At 40.6% G+C, this 22,548-nt stretch overlaps 2 protein-coding genes across 2 annotated transcripts; one reads left to right on the plus strand and one right to left on the minus strand.

The window, feature by feature from the left end:
• Positions 1 to 5,332: 5,332 nt before the first annotated feature.
• On the minus strand, positions 5,333 to 9,629 carry LOC134299399 (uncharacterized). The gene has a single exon (XM_062982164.1). The coding sequence runs from the start codon at positions 9,182 to 9,184 to the stop codon at positions 6,656 to 6,658; it is 2,529 nt and encodes an 842-aa protein (XP_062838234.1). The 5' UTR covers positions 9,185 to 9,629; the 3' UTR covers positions 5,333 to 6,655.
• Positions 9,615 to 19,740, plus strand: LOC134299404 (uncharacterized). Its single transcript, XM_062982168.1, has 2 exons — positions 9,615 to 9,764; positions 17,192 to 19,740. Exon 2 carries the CDS (start codon positions 17,583 to 17,585, stop codon positions 19,362 to 19,364), a length of 1,782 nt encoding a protein of 593 aa, XP_062838238.1. The 5' UTR covers positions 9,615 to 9,764; positions 17,192 to 17,582; the 3' UTR covers positions 19,365 to 19,740.
• Positions 19,741 to 22,548: the final 2,808 nt, after the last annotated feature.

Genomic DNA, 22,548 nt, shown 5'->3' on the forward strand with positions numbered 1-22,548 from the left:
CGTCCAGCACAGGTTGCCACCCAATACCCCGATCCAACGCGCGACTGACCAGGAGGGCCTCTGTCTTGTCAGGATTGATCCTCAGCTTGTTCCTCCTCATCCAGTCCGCCACAGCGGCCAGGCACTGGTTCAGCATCCAAGGGGCTTCCTTGGAGTCAGATGGAAACGAGTAGTGGACCTGTGTGTCATCTGCGTAGAGATGGCAACACCCTCCAAAACTCCGGATGACAACAGGCAATGCCTTTAAAAACATAGTACAATAAAAACAACCTCACAATTAAAACAATTAAAAGTATTTGAATCCATACAACAAGTTAAATCATGTGATCCATAGGCATAGTCCAGGGCCGTTCCATTAGTCAATGACACATCTTTCGTCTCTAATTATTGCACTAGATTTTTGAAGGCTTGGTCAAAGAGACACATCTTCACTTTTTTTGTGGAAGGAGGAAGCTGAGCTGATCTCCCTGGGGAGGGAGTTCCATAGTAGAGGGGCCACAACCGAGAAGGCTCTGTCTCTTGTCTCTGCCAATCACACCTGTGAAAAAGGTGGAGCCAAGAGCAGGGCCTCTCCAGATTATCTTAAACTCTGAGATGGTTCATAGAGGGAGATATGTTCATACAGATAAGATGTGCCAGAACCATTTAGGGCTTTATAGGCTAAAGCCAGCACTTTGAATTGTGCTTGGTAGCAAATTAGCAGCCAGTGGAACTGGTGCAACAGGGGGTTGTATGCTCCCTGTACGCAGCTCCAATGATCAATCTGGCTGCCACTCATTGGACCAGATGCAGCTTCTGAACAGTCTTCAAAGGTAACCCCACATAGAACATGTTGCAGTAATCTATTTGAGATGTAACCTCAGCATGGACTACCGTGGCCAAGTCAGACTTCTCAAGGTACAGGCGCAACTGGCACACAAGTTTTAATTGTGCAAAAGCTTCCCTGACTACCGCCGAAACCTGAGATACCAGGCTCATTGATGAGTCCAGGAGAACTTCCAAGCTGCAAACTTGCATCTTCAAGGTGAGTGTAATCCTGTCCAACATAGGCTGTAACCCTATGCCCTGTTTGGCCTTGCGACTGACCAGGAGTACTTCTGTCTTGTCTGGATTCAGTTCCAATTTGTTCATTCTCATCCAGACCATCACAGCAGCCAAGCACCGGTTCAGGACCTGAACAGCCTCCTTGATAACAGGTGGAAAGGAATGATAGAGTTGAATGTCATCTGCATATAGATGACATCGAACTCCAAAACTCCGGATGATCTCTCCCAACAGCTTCATGTAGATGTTAAACAACATGGGAGACAGTATTGAAACCTGCAGGACCCCACAGGACAAAGGTTGTGGGGCCGAGCAGGTATCTCTCAACAATACCTTCTGGCAGCGACCCTCGAGGAAGGACTGGAGCCATTGCAAAACAGTATCTCCAAGGCCCATTCCCACAAGGTGCTCCAGAAGGATACTGTGGTCTACAGTATCAAAAGCCGCTGAGAGGTCCAGCAGAACCAACAGCATCCCTTATCCAGAAATCACATATGCTCCAAAATCCATAATCATCTACATGTGCGACTATAACAACACTTTTGCTTTTTTGATGGTTTAATTATTACAAACTCTGTTTCATGAACTAAATTATTAAAAATAATGTGTGTATAGTTTCCTCCAGGCTATGTGCATACTGTAGATATAAAGCATAAATAAAATTCATTTTTAGATTTGAATCAAATTATACATATGCAATATTCCAAAATCTGAAAAAAATCCAAATCACTTCTACTTCCAACCAATACCTTGATTAATGTGTCTGATGTTTTAATGAGTAATGTCCTGGGGAGAGACACTTAGGAAATATATCCTCCCTCATTTTTTTTCTATTTTCAGATAGTAGAAGACTATAGCCAAATATTTTCCTACTCTTCATATTTGTTTACTAGAACCTCAACAAGTGTAGAATGCAGTAAAAAGTTTACAGTCAAGTTGTTTAGCTTCTCCAGCTGAGAACCTCCTTGGTAACCATTCATTTAACTAATTCCAGCCAATTCAGAAAGCTCCCATATTTAGTGTCAGGAGATCTGGTGCAGAATAATGATATGTCTAGAAAGGAAGTTGGTAATGTAGTACTATATATGTATTTACCTGAGATGGCAAGGGGAGAAGCATGAGTGAGTCTCAAGATAGGAAAGACTAGTTAAGATTTCTATCACAGTTGTATAAAGTAGTTATTCAAACCTTAGACACAAATTCTGGAAACCCCTTAACAATTTCTTTTAATATGAACCTGTCTATCTGTTCAATCAGCTATGGACAATCTGTTCACTGTACCATCCCCTCCAGAGAAGCAATTGTTGGGAATTTATGAGAAAGAACCTTCTAGAGATGGATGAGAATTTTATTCAGTTAAGGTTTTTCTTTTAAAAAGTGTTAAGTCCTGCCACAACCCAACATTCACGAATGTCTTTGTGCATGAAATGGAAATTAATTTTTCAGAAGAGCTGTAATTGGGATAAACTGAACAGATGACATCATTTATTCAGGCAGAAAGCTTGGGTACTACTTAGTTGTTCAGAGCCTGCGTCTAAATTCCTAAGCCTCCAAAGAATCCATATCTGAATCTTTCCATTTTATTTGCTTGCTCTTCATCTTGAACAGGTACATGCATACTAGAAAGATATGTGCCCCTTGATTATATTAACATCAGATTAAAACATCAGTTTGAAAAGTACTGCTCCAGTAAATTCCCCGCTTGTGTCCTCAGCTCTTCCCTCTTCTCCCTTCCTGCAGCGTAGCCAAAACACTGCGCTGCCAGCCATGCCCGCATTGTTGGAAACGGAGGAGAGAGGCGGCAAATTTACTGGGGCAGACCTTTTCAAACTCATTTATCTATATGAAATGTGCCTAGATTTCAGTGGGGATTACGTGAGATTGTAGTATTGGAATGTGCCTTTCAGCTGCATATGGTAAATGATTTCTCCTATGCTTTGTCCTTTTTAAAATCCAAAACGTAACCTACTTTGTGGATAGCCCTCATATAAGGTACTAAGAACAGTAGGAGGAAAGTTAAGACATAAAGAGATGGAAATACATGATATCAATTAAGAATGAAACAATTCTTGAGCTGGGCATGTTTAGCCTGCAGAAGAGAAGGCTGAGAGGAGACATGATAGCCATGATAGCTTCTTATCACAGATTATCTGGCAGTGTAGGGATTGGAACCAATCCTGGGATATAGGGGCAGTATGGAAGGGGCCTCATGATGAATCTACACTGCCCTATATCCCAGGATCTGATTCCAGATTATCTGATTTAAACTGGATTATATGAGTCCCCACTGCCATATAATCTGGGATAAGAAGAAAAGTGATGGATTTGGACCAAGCTTGGCACATACACAAAACCAACATGGCCAACTGTAAATACTGGCAGGCTTTGTGGGTGATTGACCTTGGCATCAGAGAGTTATAGTTCACCCTTATTTGAGAACATTGAACCCAGCAAGTGACGGATCTGGACCAAGCTTTGCACACAGACCCAACATAGGCAGCTGTGAATCCTGGGGGAGATTTGGGAGGGTTGACCCAAGACTTTTGGAAATTGTAGTTCACCACATCCTTATACATTTTCTCATGGGAGCATTCATAAAAACAAAAGACTGAGGTTTTTCCTAAGACATAGTGTAACATCGGAAGCGGGCTAAGCCTCATAGGAAGAAAGCCACTCCTGAGTAAAAAAAGGGCTAAGCCTCATAGGAAGAAACAGCGGCCCCTTCTTGGGACAGCATGATATAGTGTAGTGGTTTAAGAGTTGGACTAGGATTGGGGCTTCATTCCCCACTCAGCCATAGAAACCCACAGGGTGATCTTGGGAAAGTAACATACTCTCAGCCCCAGAAAACCCAATGAAACAGGAAATAACACTTTCAGACCAGGAACAGATTTCCTTATTCAGAGGCTGATGGCCATCTGTTAGGAGTGATTTGATGGCATACTATGATTTCTGTTCCTGGGTGATAAATGTCATTTATTCTTGGAGTCCTTGCTCCCCCTCTATTCTGCCTTGGTCAGGCCACACCTGGAATACTGTCCTCAATTCTGGGCACTGCAATTGAAGAGAGAAGTTGACAAGCTGGAAAGCATCCAGAGGAGGGCAACTAAAATGATCAAGGGTCTGGAGAACAAACCCTATGAGGAGCAACTTAAAGAGCTGGGAATGTTTAGCCTGCAGAAGAGAAGGCTGAGAGGAGACATGATAGCCATATACAAATATGTGAGGGGAAGTCATAGGGAGGAGGGAGCACGCTTGTTTTCTGCTTCCCTGGAGACTAGGACGCGGAACAATGGCTTCAAACTACAGGAAAGGAGATTCCACCTGAACATCAGGAAGAACTTCCTCACTGTGAGAGCTGTTCGACAGTGGAACTCTCTCCCCCGGGCCGTGGTGGAGGCTCCTTCTTTGGAGGCTTTTAAGCAGAGGCTGGATGGCCATATGTCGGGGGTGCTTTGAATGCGATTTCCTGCTTCCTAGCAGGGGGTTGGACTGGATGACCCATGAGGTCTCTTCCAACTCTACTATTCTATGATTCTATGATTCTATGATTCTATAATTATTTTTCATATCTGAATTTTCCTACATCAGTCTTCATCTGGCCTTTCAAGGAGTTACCTTGTTGATCAGTATGTCCAACTTTTGTCCTCTAGGTGTTTGGGACTCCAAATCTCAGAAGTCCTGGCCTGCTTGTCCAATGGTCAGGAATTCTGGGAGATGAAGCTCAAAACACCTGGAGGACCAAAGGTTGGACAGCACTGCTGTAGATTAAAAAGTTCCACCATGTGAGACTCATGGCTGTTCTCCCCCATTCATCTCATAGCACTCACCTTCTTCCTGCATGTCTTCCATAATTATTTTGTGACTGGTGGATACTGAGAGATGACTGAAAAACATCAGATTATATGACTATAGGCAAATACTCATTTTCCTTTCAATCAATGTGCACATTTACAGCTCTGATTTAATCCAGTCTTTGGGGATCTAAAGTCTCCCATATCTGAAGAACTATGATGATGTATATATGGTATATATTTTAGAGAATTGAGCCTCCTTGGTATCTACATTTTGAAGTTTAACATCCATTCCGCCTGTTCCTGCACCCACTGCTATGGCAATACTGGAGAAAGGTAAGCAAAATGAGTGAGATGTTTTATTGAAAGGTCAGAACAAACACCTGTCTTGTCTTGTGCTCGTCTGCCTACAATGCTAATACATGCTGCACGCGGCAGAGGAAACCACTTGAGCTTGCAAGGCACAGCAGTAAGCAAAGTTTCTCCAAGCTGGAGCCATCTGCTCAAATTGTTACAATGTTTCAGTTAGTTACTGAAGAGGACTGAGGTGACAGGGATGGAATCCTTTTGATCCCACCGCTGCCACCAATTGAAGAGCGGTGAGGCAGGGAAGGAATCTTTTTCTGAATCCCACCACGGCCTCCAACTGAAGAGGTGTGTGCACGTGTGAGAGGGAGGGATGGAGGATGTGTGAATGTATGACAGGGATGATTTAGTGGATAAGGAAGGATAACGGAACTGATTGGGTTTAAATGAGTAAAGATGGTAACTTATATAGGAAAGTACGGTAACTTATATAGATAGGTATGGTAACTGCCACCAACGTGAGGTAACAGGCTTACAGAGAGGCAAGGAGACTTATCTTTATGAACAATAACAAAATTCAAGTTTATTTTTGGTACATAAGCGTATGGTTTCAATCAGTAAACGTTCCGGATCTTAAGTTACAATGTAGTCTTTCTTGAATGGATATTTCTTAAATAACTTCTCTTCAACACAGTATACTAAACTCCCCTGGTCAGCTTATATTCCCAGCCTTTCCCCTGAGTGACCATAAGCTGCCGTCCTTAGCTGATTTCCACAGCTCCTAATCTTTCCAAAACCTAACCACAACTTGTCCTTTTTTAAACCCTCACAGCAACTGAACTTTTAAAAAGGGAATATGCTCTAACTGTCATCTTAGCCACGCCCCCTTTTTCCTCCAGAGAGAGGTTACGTTGCCATGGCAACCCGCTGAACACAGCTGGCTTCCATGTGAGACCTGTCTTCATCAATACATAACTCCCCTTTTTCCTTTTAATAAACAAATAAAATCATATCAATAATTCCCATTAACTCATAACATCCTTACACCTCCCCCCTAAGAAAGATTATTTTTGCCTTTTCTATGCCTAGAATGGGCAAAAATAATTAATAAATACATATATACATACACAACAGTATTCCTGAAATAAAACACAAAGTTAGATACAATACATAAATCATAAAATACAAACCTTCACTGTTGCATATACACATAACATGTCCATATCTTACCATTCAACATACAAACCATAAACGTATTGGTCACCTTTCCCACTGTTAAGATTCACAATCTCAAATCAAAAGACATTTTAAAAATACATTTTCCATAAATCATATTTGTAACAGTTTAATTTTCATTCAGGGTTATTCCCCAAGTCTTTATTTATACACTGGACTAAACATCTTCCGATACTCAGTACATTTCATAGGGATCTTCTTCATGCCACCTGGCACAGTTCATCGATGTTTCCTTCTGCGGAGCATTCCAGAGGTTAACATGTTGTTGGGGATAATTACACTCGTCCTTCCCAGCAACACAATGAACTCTCTCTGTCCCAAAATGTTTTTTTGCGAAACTTCCAAGAGTCATTTAAGAAGTCCTGCGAAACATTGTCCAAGCATTTTTGTAGAATCTTGAAAGTAAACTGTTGATGGTTAAAACTACCAATCCCCATCACGTCAGGGTCTTTACCACTCTCTCCATTGAAAAATGACCTCCGCTTGCTTCTTGGTTTGGCTGACCTGTCATAGTAGCTCTTCTGTCTCTGCTGGGCTACAGCTAGATGTTCTTGTGCGATGTCTCTTGCCACTCTCATTGTTGACTGAAGATCGGTCAAATATTCAGCCACTGGAACTGTATCAGCTTCCCGTCCAAAGAACATATCAGATGAGATGACTTTGGCCCCTGCAAACTTCTGCTGAGCTTCATTGGACTCCACTACTGATATCTTGCTCTCTGTCTCTCTTCTGTTAATGGGTCTGTCACCAATAGGCCGGATACTGGAGATGGCAATGTCTGCCTCCTCTTCCCCTTTGTCCATTTCCCAAGAGGAGTTGTCTGTCTCCCACTGTGAGCTGAAGGCATCGCCTAATGAAAAAGGATTATCTTTGTACTTTGGTGGTCCAGATGTGAAGCTTCCGATGTCTTCAAAGAGATCTAGCTGGGACTGTGTGGACTTTGTAGTCACTGGCGTTTCTTGTTCTATCACTTGCATCTCAGAGAGGACAGAGTGAGAAATAGAGCTCCTGGACACCAAGCCCATGCCCAGCCGCTCTGCCTGTTCCCACTTCTTCCCTTCCAGGTTTTGAAGTTTTTTCTCCTCCTTTTTCCGATCAACGTGTAGCTCTTGATACGTCAGTCTCATGGAGGCCACTAAGGCTTCATCTGCTTGCTTCTTGTACTCCGCAGCCTGTTGCTCCTTCAGTTTCTCAGCCACCTGCGCTTGCCTTTCAATTTCAGTGAAACTCTGACTATGTATTTCTGACCTTTCTTCTGATTCCACACTTTTGCTTTCTCTGTAAAACACACCATCTTTTGTGACAAATTTATTGGGTAGTTCTCCTGCTGATTCTGGTAAACTTTCAGCTTGCTTAAACAAAGGCTTCAGGGATTCATCTTCCTCCTGAGCTTGTTTAATTTCTTGAACTCCCCCTGTTTTACTAACAATTTCGGTAATGGTGGAACTAGATTCTGGACCCTGTTCAGATTCCGGTTGAATAGGTAAGCACACTGCTTCCTGAATAGGGCTTCTGTTGTAATCTTCCTTCTCCTCACACAACTTTTTCCAGTTCTTAACTTGTCTAGCTAGGTCATTGCCGATTAAACATTCATGAGGGATATCTGAGCTAATTGCAAAGTCCCAGATCCCTTTCCATCCATTGTATTCAATTGGGAGAGATACTACCTCAGCTGGTACAGCTGGTCCCAAACCCTTTAGATTTATCTCAGAGGTGGGCTTTTGATATTTCTGAGGTACCGATTTTGGGTGGATAACACACACCTGGGATCCTGTATCCCTCCAACCTTGTTTTTGTTGGTTCACAATAGTGATAGGCTCAAAATAATCTTCAGAAAAATCATCGGATAAAATAAATAAACATTGTTTCTCCTTAGGAACAGTCTCAGTACTGCTTAGCAACTTAATATCACCATTAAGAGTATTTTCTTTGGGCTCTTTATTCATAAAGAAGGATGTTTTATCTCTTCTTAAAAGAGGACATTGGTATTTTAGATGATCAGACTTTCCACACTGATAGCACCTTGCTTTTACCTCAGGTTTGGTCTGATTAATTACCTCAGGCCTCCTGTAGGCGGTGTTTTCTATGGCAGGCGTCTTTTTGTATTGTGTGTGTGTTTGATAATTGAAAAATGGCGGTTTATTCTGCCTTCTCTCACTTAGTCCCTCATCGTTCCTAAATCCTTCCCTCAGAGTGATCAATTGATCTGTCATGGCAGCTGCTTCATCGGCAGTTGATGGCTTTCTGTCTTGAACTAACCACCGATAATCTGAGGGCACTAATTGAAACAGTTGTTCCAACTTAATTAATTCCCTCAGCTGTTGAAAATTTTCCACTTCTGAGGTTCTGAGCCAACTATCAAATAATTGGGCTTGTTTTGAGGCTACTTCTGAGAAGCTCTGGGCCTTTTCTTTCCTCAGGGATCTGAATTTTAAACGATAAAATTCAGGTGTGAGTTGCAATTTCTGTTGTACCTGTTTTTTAAAGAAGTTATAATCTCGGTGTAACTCTTCAGGTACATCACCATATATTTCTAACAATTTACCACAAATCTGGGGTCTTAAATAAAGCATCCATTTTCCCTCATCAATTTCAAAATCTCTGCAGCACCTCTCAAAAGAAATCAAAAACTTTTCCACATCATCATCTTTATTAAACTTTGGGAATCTCTTCAGAAGTAGATCAGACGCTTCAGTCCTACCATTCCCTTCTTGGTTAATAATGTGTGGTTGAGACAGTGCCAATTTCTCTTTTTCCAATTCCAATCGTCTCAGTTCTATTTCCTTATCCTTCTCTAGCTGCATTATTTTCAATTCCTTCTCTTGTTCCCATCATTTTTCCTCCCATTCTCTCTCTCTTTGCTTATCCTCCCTTTCTCTTTGCTTATCCTCCCTTTCTCTTTGTTTATCCTCCAATTCTAATTTTCTCAATTCAATTTTATATTTAAGGGTTTCCCTTGTCTCAGGGGTTTGCTCAGAGTCCGAACTATCTCCTTGGTATTCACTAGCCTCTCCTGCTAATTTCTTTTGTAGTCTAGTAGCCATTTTCCTTAAATTTTACCTCACGATTTCTTCCTATGCGGTCTCAAGGCACTTAGTTTGAGATGTTAAACGTATCCCGCCGCTTGGCACCAATTGAAGAGGACTGAGGTGACAGGGATGGAATCCTTTTGATCCCACCGCTGCCACCAATTGAAGAGCGGTGAGGCAGGGAAGGAATCTTTTTCTGAATCCCACCACTGCCTCCAACTGAAGAGGTGTGTGCACGTGTGAGAGGGAGGGATGGAGGATGTGTGAATGTATGACAGGGATGATTTAGTGGATAAGGAAGGATAACGGAACTGATTGGGTTTAAATGAGTAAAGATGGTAACTTATATAGGAAAGTACGGTAACTTATATAGATAGGTATGGTAACTGCCACCAACGTGAGGTAACAGGCTTACAGAGAGGCAAGGAGACTTATCTTTATGAACAATAACAAAATTCAAGTTTATTTTTGGTACATAAGCGTATGGTTTCAATCAGTAAACGTTCCGGATCTTAAGTTACAATGTAGTCTTTCTTGAATGGATATTTCTTAAATAACTTCTCTTCAACACAGTATACTAAACTCCCCTGGTCAGCTTATATTCCCAGCCTTTCCCCTGAGTGACCATAAGCTGCCGTCCTTAGCTGATTTCCACAGCTCCTAATCTTTCCAAAACCTAACCACAACTTGTCCTTTTTTAAACCCTCACAGCAACTGAACTTTTAAAAAGGGAATATGCTCTAACTGTCATCTTAGCCACGCCCCCTTTTTCCTCCAGAGAGAGGTTACGTTGCCATGGCAACCCGCTGAACACAGCTGGCTTCCATGTGAGACCTGTCTTCATCAATACATAACTCCCCTTTTTCCTTTTAATAAACAAATAAAATCATATCAATAATTCCCATTAACTCATAACATCCTTACAGTTACTTACTGAACCACCAGTTACCTGTTTGTTAGTTTGTTGTTAATAAGAAAGATTAAGCAATGAAAGACCCAGGAATCCTAGCCATTCAATTGGATTTCGTCTCATTTAATTTCCTAATCTTGCATGTGTGCACTTTGAACTAAAGTAAGTTCTCCACATTCATTGCAGTTAGTGGCACGGACCCTGTGTAAAGTGGAAAAAAAAACCACAAATAAATAATAACTCTATTTTTTAAAAAATGAAATTCTAGCACAACATTATAGTTGAATTCTGCTAGAAGCTGACTGTAGAATCTCAATGAAGGTTCTAGAGATTACTAGAGAGGTGTTATCTCCAGAGATCACTAAGTCTTCCATCATGGCAGGAGGAAGTTGACAATAGAATCACATTGGAGGATCTAGAGATTCCTAAGGAGAACATTTAATCAAATCAATGAATAATTAAAACTACAAAAGTCAAAACTCAAATATGGAGGATCAACTATAAATTGGTTAGCAATCTCATATGAGATTGAGGCTGGAATCCTGGTGGGTAGTGACTACCATGTATCCAAGAGGTATGAATTTGTGACTGCTTCATACATATGCAAAGGAGGATTTTGACAACCACCTTGTATCTCTCATTAGCAACAGAGATCACTTGTATGAGAGGGTGGGAGCATTAATCAGCTGCTTCCTGATTGACAGAGAAGCAGATGCATGCCAATCACTGCACCTGCTGATTGGTAAGTGGGGATATTTGGGTGGCTCAGGTTAGGATTTACTGCATAGCTATATAACTAGCATGGTTATATAGCAAATTAGTGCACAGAGGATTTATTAATAAAAGCAGTTGTCAATTTTTTTAAAAAAAGGGTTGGAAGTGGTGAATTACTAGAAGAAATGAAAAACGTGTTTCATTGTCGTTATTATGCTTTCAGTCAAGTAGGATTCAAATCTCATGAACCTGTTCCTGGGCAAACTCCTAGTCTTATCAGAGAGACAGGGAAGGATTGAGATACAGACAGAGACAGACTAGATCATCTTTTAATGAACAGACGCCATTCTGAAGACTTTGGGGCCATCCAGACAGGTGCTAAAACACGTGTCCTCCCGCTTCTATATGTGGGGCATCTAGATGACATCCCATGAAAACACAATGCTTTCACCATAAAGCAGGAACACTCTGCTTTGTGATGAAATAATTTGACTACTGGAAAGACACTTTCAGAAGGCTCGTGTCAGACCTTGGAAGATCTCGGACAAAACGCAGGCTCACAAAGATAACTCCTTGGAAGCAACTTTATTGATCCTTCTTACCAAGGTGGAAAAAAAGCTAGTTCTGACTAAATCCACCAAATCACTACTATATCAAACCACCACCCCATGGCCCCCCTTCTACTCTACTCCTAATGGCTAACATTCCATTCCCAGGCAGGCAGGCAAGCAACAAATCAATGGTTCCCTCCTCAGTCCAGATGGCTGTTATGAGTAAGCAGTTCCTTGACTCCCATCTCACTTAACTGGCATGGTGTGAACGGTTCAGCTTGTTGGAAATAGCTGAGATGGGCACATCCTGACAGCTCGTGTCTTTCCAGCTGCTGGGACTGGAACTGGGAATCGTGCCACATGACTTCCAGTGCCCATCTACATAATCTGTCTTGGGTTTCATGGGCTTCTGGAGCCCAAAACCCCCTAATACAGCCCCCCCCTCCCCAAACCTCTTAAAACAGCCTTTAAAAAGTAAAATAACTTACCTGGCAGCTATTTCCCCTTCTCTGGAGTATCATTGGTACAAGCCAGGAGAACTCCAGAGAAGAAGAAATGGCTGCTGAGTGAGTTATTTTACTTTTTAAAGCCTGTTTTAAGGGGTTTTCTTTTCTGTCCCAGTGCCCTGCTGGAAAGCCCAGCAGGGCATGTGGGCCCCTCCCCCCAAAAAGCATGTTTTTTCTGGGGGGGTGGTGGACTTCAATGTGAGTGCAATTGTATTTTTAATACTTAATTGCACTCAAATTAAAGTGTTCTCTGGAACTGCCCTTTATCGGGTCATAAAACACACAATATCCATTCTGAATTGAACCTCAGAATTCATGCCCTAGCAAAAACTATAATATTAGCACCAATGATTTGTGCTTATTTTCTATAAATACTTGCCCAATGACTGAATGATTACAGAGAATAGCACCCAAAAATACAGCCAAACCCAATGAAGAAATTCACTTTCAGCACACATAATGCTATCATGGAGATACATTTATTTTAAATTTTATATTCATATTTACATGTGTTTGTTCTGTTTTGGATTTGTCCTGTGTCATGTTTGATGTTAGCTGCCTTAAATCCCTATATTGGGAGAAAGATGGAATGAAAATAAAGTAAGCAAATAAATAAATAAATAAGGTATCTCCACCTTTCTCCAGATACAGCCCAAAATGGCCTCAACTCATTCCTAAGGCAGGCAAGAACCCTGTGCCCCTTATTTCCATATACATCATTGCACATTGAGAACATATGTATATAACACTCCTTGAAATATGTTTGCTGGGCATATTTATGGAGCACCATGATTGGGACCACATTAGGGTATGGTAGAGATTGCATGGATGAGTAGCAGATGGGAGGCATGCATTTTCCTTCTTTGAGCAATGGGAATGATTGAACATTTCACTTCAACCACATGGGAACATTAGTGAAAATGTTTACCAAATTGCCAGTCATAGTTTATCAGGTGATGTGGTGGTGATAGTATTTCAATTAACCTATTCTCTGCATTTTTTCCCTATAAATGCATTTGAAGAAATGCATTTCAGTTTACAAACACTCATGTTAAAATATTTTCCCCTCCCTACGCCCATTTTTTACATACTGAGAGATACCAACAAAGCTATCTCTTTGAAAATCACAATTCTTGTGTTTATGAGAGATAGGAATATAAAGTACACTTCTCAGAGAGGTCATTTGCAGACAAAAATACCCCTCAAAAATCTTGGTTAGGGAGAAGAATTAATCAATCATTTATCAATTCACTTAAAAGCTTGTTGCGAATTGAAGAAGATTGAATGAATTCATACTGGTCGTTGATGAAATTACTTTGTTTGTACTCAGATGCAGGAGGGTTAAATTTAACATTGATGAATTAGGCCTGGTATTACTTGATGAAAAAGCAATAAAGTATCATTGAGTCACCTAACAGAAATGTGTTGCTAGCAACCTATTCTATTTTTTATGCATGATAAATAGTATCTGAAGTGAAAGAGGAGTAGGCAGACTCAGAAAGAATTATGCAGGAATATTGTGGCTGTGCTTTTATGTGTCTCTTGCATTAAATTGATTTAGCTATCCTCAAACCCGGGGGGGGGGACCGGGGGGCATCAGTGAGGATGGCTCACCATTTATTTTTATAAAATGGGTCACCCATTGCCAAAGCCATGCTGACCTACACAAGACTAACTAGGGAACACCATTGTTCATGTTGACATATTTGGAAGCCAGGCCACATTTAGGGCTTATTTACATGGGCATGAAAGCCCAAACTCACCCTGAATTAGGTCCTAACTCTTTTCACAACGGTCCACCACTTACAGTTAATATTGTAGGTTAAGCAAGGTCAACCTGGCTTTGCTTCACTTCAGTAAAAATCAGGGGATGTTCCAGAGTTTGATTAAAACTCTAGAATATGTCACAGATTTTGGGCTGCATGGACAGCTGGAGTGAGTCCAATTCAAATTGGCCTACTTTCCATAGAGCACTGCCATATTCTCTGTTTCCATACCTTCAAAAGTACCAGGAAAAGGGGGTGGATTGTACTTATGTCAATGCCATTGCTGTTTCCAGGTGGCTAAACACCAATATGTGAGCTCTTGGCCACAAACTCCACTTAAACAAAAATCACTATATTTTGTACTTTATTCTGCTCCTTTTTGGAAATGACTTTATACCCCACTCCAAATCTCTTAGAGAATGTTTCAGCACTTTGTCCATTTATGCTCCTTAATGATATTACAATATATATCTTTGCACCTTTGTCCAGACTGCCCTCCCATTTTATTCACTTTCTCATTTAATTGTGGTCTTTGCATTTTATCATTTTATTATTTTATTGTTTTATTATTGTACTATATTGCATTATTATGTTTTAATGTGTTTATTTTATCTGTTTTAAGATGTTGTCTATACATGGATTTTATTTTGTCTATTGTTTGTTCCTTAGGCTTGACCCCGTGTCAGCCTCCCTGAGTCCCTGCAGGGAGATGGAGGTGGAATAGAAAAATAAAGATGATGATGATGATGATGATGGTGATGATGATGATGATGATGATTATTATTATTATTATCATTATTATTATTATTATTGTGGGAGTCCCATTTTGATATCAACCGAGGCACTTACATGACAAGGAAGAAGGTGGGGAGATGGTCCAGATGGTCCATCCCCCCCCACCCCCACCCACAGTATGTATGTATACATGCAACACACATGCTTGATATTGCATGCCTTTTATTTCTCCAAAACACACATCAAACCTTACAAATAAGCAGAAATCTCTAAGGTGAACTTTATATCAGAAAGGGTTTTGAGAGTTGCAAAATGCACACCTGAATGAGAGAAACCACAAGAATTCTTTTCCATCTTGTGTACTAGCAAGGACATCTTGTTCCAATAGTAAAATCTTCAGGTGAAAATCTTTCTAATTATTTGTTAATGTCAACAAAGATGAATAATAGGAGTATGCATTGCAGGAAAAACCCTTACTAATTTCTATGCCATTTTGTAACATCCCCCAACCATTTTCCAGAATCTTTCATTTTTCAGAATGGGCAATATGCTGTTTTTTGGGATGGCAGCTGGATTTTCAGGAGTGATCTGGCCATAGACAGCAATTGAGAGGTTCCCTTTTCATCATCTTTAAGGCTATTGGGATGAAAGTGGTCACACTAGGAGGACACATTTACCACTGTAAGCCTTCCAAGTTTCAGAATGTTTCGGTCATCTCACCATTTTTAGAGATTTTTAAAATTTTCATAGAATAAAATATCCTTTAAAAAAACCCAGAGCTCCTCTTCCTATTTCCTGGAATGATAGGGAGGAGCAGCAGCAGCAGCAGCAGCAGGGCAGAGAGAAAGAGTGTGAGCCACCTGAGGATACACTTGCGCGCACACACAGACAAGCTAGATGAACTGGAGAAGCAGAGGTCCACAAGCCCAAACAGATAGGACAGGGCAGGGAAAGACATGAGAGTCAAAGAGATGAAGGAGAAGGGCTTTTTTCATTTTTAATATATATATATTGAGGGGAGAAGCAAGGTGAAGGAAGAGTATAAGCAACAAGATAGATGATAGATAGATGATAGATAGATGATAGATAGATAGATAGATAGATAGATAGATAGATAGGGATGGGCAGGGATGGAAAAGGGATTGAAAGAAATTCTCCTGTCAGGACTCTCTTTAAAACCCAACCACAAAGTTAAGACTTAAAGAAACACTCCAAAAGCCTTTTAAAAAAAAGCCCCTCACCAATGCACACCCACCCTCCTCAATTCCCTAGTGAAATAGGGTAAAAAAAAGGAAAACTGATATTAAGGGAAAGTATTGCAGGAAAATACAAGGCCAAAAGCAATCCAAATGAGAGAAGTACAACCAATGAACAGCTCAGCAGCAAAGCAGAGCACTGAAACAAGTAATCTCTCTCACACATAGCCAGGACGCCACTGGAAAATCATGATTGGCTCAGACAGCAGGGCTCCTCTGCTATTTTTTTTCACAAACACACACACATACACAACCTCCTTTTTTCCATGATGCAAATATTTATTAATATTGTTTCTATCCTCAGTTTTACTGATTTAATTTCTAATATAGCTAGAATTGCAGCATTATTCCAATTGGCCTGTAGGTAGAGAGTCAGTGAGTAGGTTGGAGATTGTGTGAACCTGGAAAAAAAACTTATCTTAGTGCTGTGTGTGAATATCTAACATGATCTTATCCCTGCATGTATTTCAAAGGTTCCCCACTCCACCCAGTGAGATGAGCGTAGCCAATTGTAGCAGCATGGCTAAAATTGGCTATGTAACAAAACCACCAAATACCAGGAAGCCCTTCAGTGGTTCCCTTTGTAGAACTGGGGGAAGAGAATGTTTCTCATTTGCTCACATACAGAGCTAACTCCATTTCCTCTTGTGCTGCACTGCAGCTTTGTGGTGCTTGACAAACTATAACAACACTTTTATGGGAATCCATGCACATCAGAAGTGGCATGCAGACAGAGATATGACTTGTACACTCATATTTGCAACCAAATTTTTATTTTCATTACTTACATTACATGCAAGATTACTTTTAACAGCATGCACATTTCAATATGCATGATCAACCATAGGTGAATTGGCAGGAATACATTTTTAAATGGGTTTGAGATTCTCACTGAAAGGCTATTTGTAGAGAAGTTATGTGTTAAACAGCTTCCCTTGGGAGAAAAGGGGTGTGGCTAAGATGACAGTTGGAGCGTATTCCCTTTTTAAAAAAAGTTCAGTTGCTGTGAGGGTTTAAAAAGGAGTGGCTGTTAGGGGTTTGAGAAGAAGAGTGGCTGTTAGGTTTTGGAAAAGATTAGGAGCTGTGAAAATCAGCTAAGGACGGCAGCTTATGGTCACTCAGGGGAAAGGCTGGGAATATAAGTTGACCGGGAGTTTAGTATACTGTTTTGAAGAGAAGTTATTTAAGAAATATCCATTCAAGAAAGACTACATTGTAACTTAAAATCCTGTTTATGTATTGGAACCATACGCTTATGTACAAATAAAGATTGAATTTTGTTATTGTTCACAAAGATCAATCTCCTTGCCTCTCTGTAAGCCTGTTACCTCACGTTGGTGGCAGTTACCGTACCTATCTATATAAGTTACCGTACTTTTCTATATAAGTTACCATCTTTACTCATTTAAACCCAATCAGTTCCGTTATCCTTCCTTATCCACTAAATCATCCCTGTCATACATTCACACATCCTCCATCCCTCCCTCTCACACGCGCACACATCTCCTGAATTGGAGGCAGCAGTGGGATTTAAAAAAAAAGATTTCCCCTGCCTGAGTTGAGTACCACAAATTGGGCTCTCTTCAATTGGTGGCAGCGGTGGGATTCAAAAGGATTCCATCCCTGTCACCTCAGTCCTTTTCAATTGGTGCCAAGCGGCGGGATACGTTTAACATCTCAAACTAAGTGCCTTGAGACCGCATAGGAAGAAATCGTGAGGTAAAATTTAAGAAAAATGGCTACTAGACTACAGAAGAAGTTAGCAGGAGAGGCTAGTGAATACCAAGGAGATAGTTCGGACTCTGAGCAAACCCCTGAGACAAGGGAAACCCTTAAATATAAAATTGAATTGAGAAAATTAGAATTGGAGGATAAACAAAGAGAAAGAGAAAGAGAAAGGGAGGATAAGCAAAGAGAGAGAGAATGGGAGGAAAAACGATGGGAACAAGAGAAGGAATTGAAAAGAATGCAGCTAGAGAAGGATAAGGAAATAGAACTGAAACGATTGGAATTGGAAAAAGAGAAATTGGCACTGTCTCAACCACACATTATTAACCAAGAAGGGAATGGTAGGACTGAAGCGTCTGGTCTACTTCTGAAGAGATTCCCAAAGTTTAATAAAGATGATGATGTGGAGATGCAGCGGATTGAGCTCGCACCACTTTTGAAAATGTCATTGTGTCCAGGGGATTCTTGGTGCCTAATTGATTATAAGTGGTTCAAAAAGTGGCAGAGATATGTGGGTTTTGAAAGTTGGGACCTGTATTATGCAGGAAAACCTGATCACTACCCAGGACCCATTGACAACATGAAACTTTTTGCAGATTCAGAAACCCAGACTTTAAAGATATATTGCATTGAAGGAGTGGACTATGAGGTGATTCCTATTGAGGCCTGGAATAGGTTAGTCAATTGGTATGGCTGTACAGAGGGACAGAGACCAATTGAGAGGAAAGTTGTGGAATATGGCGAATATTTTAAATACTGTAGAGTGGAAGTTTATCCTTTAGCGTGGAAGCTATATCAAAACAATGACTCTACTGATCATATAAGCTCTCAATTTAAACAAGCAGAAGATTCTGCTGAAGATGGAGGAATCGTAAATCTCCAAAAGAAACTATCTGAGTCACAGCTTGAGACTCATTGCGTGGCTGAGGTAAATGAGTCACCAGTGGTTGAGATCCCTGTTCAACACCGTGGTGACACAGGAATAGAGCAAGCTGAGGTAATGGAGGATTTAGAAGTGCCAGCCATTGATGAAGATGATTTGCTTGAGCACTCTAAAGAGATGAATGTTGGTATAAGGAGTCAGAAGTTGGAGGAAGATTGCAGTTGTTCAGGACAGACTTTACAGTCCAGTACTACAAAGGGCAGAAGTCTGGATGCCTCTTCACAGTCTTCAACTGACTCTATCTGCTCAGTAGTTACCACTTTGGTCACCACAAGTATGGAGCATGGTCAGCAGTTGTGGCCAGGAAAAAATTTACCTCAGGAAACCACCAAATTTAATCCGGTTAAGTTGCTGTGTGCAGGAGAGCCTAAAGGACCGGTGGAAACCTGGAAGGAGGACAGAGCAGTGACCGGTACCTCAAAGAACACCATTGTGAGAGGAAAGAAGATGGACATTTTGAGCCTGTGGGTCATCGCCAATCGCAGCGAATCAAGAAGCAAGCGGAGAGTGTTTTTCAACGGAGAGAGTTCTGAGGACTTCAATGCGGCAGAGATTGGCAGTTTCAACTATCATCAGTTTACTTTCAATGTTCCACAAAAGTGCTTGGACTATGTTTCCCAGGACTTCTTAAATGACTCTTGGAAGTTTCGCAAAAGACTTTTTGGGACAGAGGGAATTCATTGTGTTGCTGGGAAGGATGAGTGTGGTCGTCCCCAACAACACGTTAACCTCTGGAATGCTCCGCAGAGTGAAACGTTGAGGAACTGTACTAACTGGGCTGGAGAGGAAGATTGCTATGAGTTGAACAAAGTGTCTAAAAGATGTTTTAGTCCAGTGTATAAATAAAGACTTGGGGGATAACCCTGAATGAAAATTAAACTGTTACAAATATGATTTATGGAAAATGTATTTTTAAAATGTCTTTTGATTTGAGGTTGTGAATCTTAACAATGGGAAAGATGACCAATACGTTTATGGTTTGTATGTTGAATTGTGACAATGTCATAACTGTATGGTAAGATATGGACATGTTATGTGTATATGCAACAGTGAAGGTTTGTATTTTATGATTTATGTATTGTATCTAACTTTGTGTTTTATTTCAGGAATACTGTTATATATGTATATATGTATGTACTAATTATTTTTGCCATTCTAGGCATAGAAAATGCAAAAATAATCTTTCTAAGGGGGGAGGTGTAGAGAAGTTATGTGTTAAACAGAGATTACTGATATGATTTTATTTATTTGTTTGTTAAGGGAAAAGGGAGTTATATATTAGCAAGGAAAAGCCTAGCATGGATACTAGCTGGAAGCAGCATTTGGTAGGTTGCCATGGTAACACAGCTTCCCTTGGGAGAAAAGGGGCGTGGCTAAGATGACAGTTGGAGCATATTCCCTTTTTTAAAAAAGTTCAGTTGCTGTGAGGGTTTAAAAAGGAGTGGCTGTTAGGGGTTTGAGAAGAAGAGTGGCTGTTAGGTTTTGGAAAAGATTAGGAGCTGTGGAAATCAGCTAAGGACGGCAGCTTATGGTCACTCAGGGGAAAGGCTGGGAATATAAGTTGACCGGGAGTTTAGTATACTGTTTTGAAGAGAAGTTATTTAAGAAATATCCATTCAAGAAAGACTACATTGTAACTTAAGATCCTGTTTATGTATTGGAACCATACGCTTATGTACAAATAAAGATTGAATTTTGTTATTGTTCACAAAGATCAATCTCCTTGCCTCTCTGTAAGCCTGTTACCTCACGTTGGTGGCAGTTACCGTACCTATCTATATAAGTTACCGTACTTTTCTATGTAAGTTACCATCTTTACTCATTTAAACCCAATCAGTTCCGTTATCCTTCCTTATCGACTAAATCATCCCTGTCATACATTCACACATCCTCCATCCCTCCCTCTCACACGCGCGCACATCTCCTGAATTGGAGGCAGCAGTGGGATTTTAAAAAAAGATTTCCCCTGCCTGAGTTGAGTACCACAAATTGGGCTCTCTTCAATTGGTGGCAGCAGTGGGATCAAAAGGGATTCCTCCCTGCCACAGTTCTCCTCAATTGGTGGCAGCGGTGGGATTCAAAAGGATTCCATCCCTGTCACCTCAGTCCTCTTCACTATTTGTTGGTTTATTTGTTCCCACTTGCACAAACTGGGAACTGTTTGATGAGACCTAACATTATAATATATGGTACAAAAATATCTTTCCAACAAAACATATAGATTTGAAAAAGGTTTTGAAGTGAGAGGGAGAAAAACTCACTGAAATTCTCACATTATGTATTTGCATAAAATTTGCCACATTGCACACATTCAAATTTGAATATTAACTTTGACAAATAGCAATTAAATTTAAGTTGTAGGTGAAACTTCTATGAAAATATTCCAGGTATCTCCCCCCTAAATTCAATTGAGCAAAAGTTTCAATCTAAATCCAATTACTAGTCTCAATTCGATCAATGAAATTTAAAGAAGTTTGCTTTTCTTTCAGAAACTGATTCAGTGGGACTGCTCCAGATAGGCCTTAAATGTGGGCAACTGTGTATTATATTAGTAAGCACAAGGAAAGGCATAAGGGGGCAATAATGATGTCAGCATACCACTCACATAATCCCAGAAAGCCACAAGACAACTGTTGCATCATCTAATTTAATTGTGTATATCACTGCAGAAATCCTTAAAATTTATGCTAAATCAATGATAACTCAGTAGGGTTTGTGAGAGACAAAAACATATTTCACAGATTAGTTAGCAAGGAACTGTCAGCCAGTGCAACATCACCACTACCAGACATAGGGTCTAGTTGGGAATTAAAGCATATTTAGGACCTTATCACATTGAGGTCCTTGGGGACAACAACAACAACAGAAAAACTTTATATCCCGCTCCATCTCCCCGTGGAAACTCAGGGTGGCTAAAATAGATTTCATAACCTCAATGGTGAGATGTTCTCTAACATGCACTCTTCAAACATAAAGAGAGAAAAAAACTGCAGACTACAAAATGGAGGACAGGCAACCTCATGCTGTATCTACACTGCCATATAATCCAGTTTCAGAACCCAGATTGTCTGCTTTGAACTGGATTTTATGGCACTGTAGACTCATATAATCCAGTTCAAAGCAAATAATCTGGGATCAAATACTGAGTTATATGACAGTGTAGATCCTGTCTCTGACTACACACAGACTAATTGATGTAGGAAGACACAGGGCATAACTAAAGACTCATATACATTAGCTCCAGAAGCCTGTGTAGATGAGTTGTAAGACTAACTATGCCATCTCCCCTTCATCCATAGTACATATTTACTGTCTGCATTTTCTATACTGTATGACTACCACTTTGTTGTATATATTTCAGAGGACAGAACTGAAAAAACTACATCTGAGTATTACTTGACTAAGAAAAGTCTTTGAAATTCATTGGGTCACCATAACCTGATAAATGACTTGCAGGTCGTCTCCGACTCTTAGTGACCTCATGGACCAGTTCACGCCAGAGCTCCCTGTCAGCTGTCGTCGCCCCCAGTTCCTTCAAGGTCAAGCCAGTCACTTTAAGGATACCATCCATCCATCCATCTTGCCCTTAGTCGGTCTCTCTTCCTTTTTCCTTCCATTTTCCCCAGCATCATGATCTTTTCCAAGCTTTCCTGTCTTCTCATGATGTGGCCAAAATACTTCATCTTTGCCTCTAATATCCTTCCCTCCAGTGAGCAGCCGGGCATTATTTCCTGGAGTATGGATTGGTTGGATCTTCTTGCAGTCCAAGGCACTCTCAGGATTTTCCTCCAACACCAAAGTTCAAAAACATCTATCTTGCTTCGCTCAGCCTTCCTTATGGTCCAGCTCTCACATCCATAGGTTACTATGGGGAATACCATCGCTTTAAATATGCGGACCTTTGTAGCCATTGTGATGTCTCTTGCAGGTACTTGCAGGTACATACTCACAAATCAATTATTTGCATACTTTCCCCAGTGTTTGCATATTTGTAACATTTTCACCACTGTGTTGTTGAAAGCTTTCATGC

The sequence above is a fragment of the Anolis carolinensis genome, chromosome 1 (assembly GCF_035594765.1).
Source record: "Anolis carolinensis isolate JA03-04 chromosome 1, rAnoCar3.1.pri, whole genome shotgun sequence".
Lineage (NCBI taxonomy): Eukaryota > Metazoa > Chordata > Lepidosauria > Squamata > Dactyloidae > Anolis > Anolis carolinensis.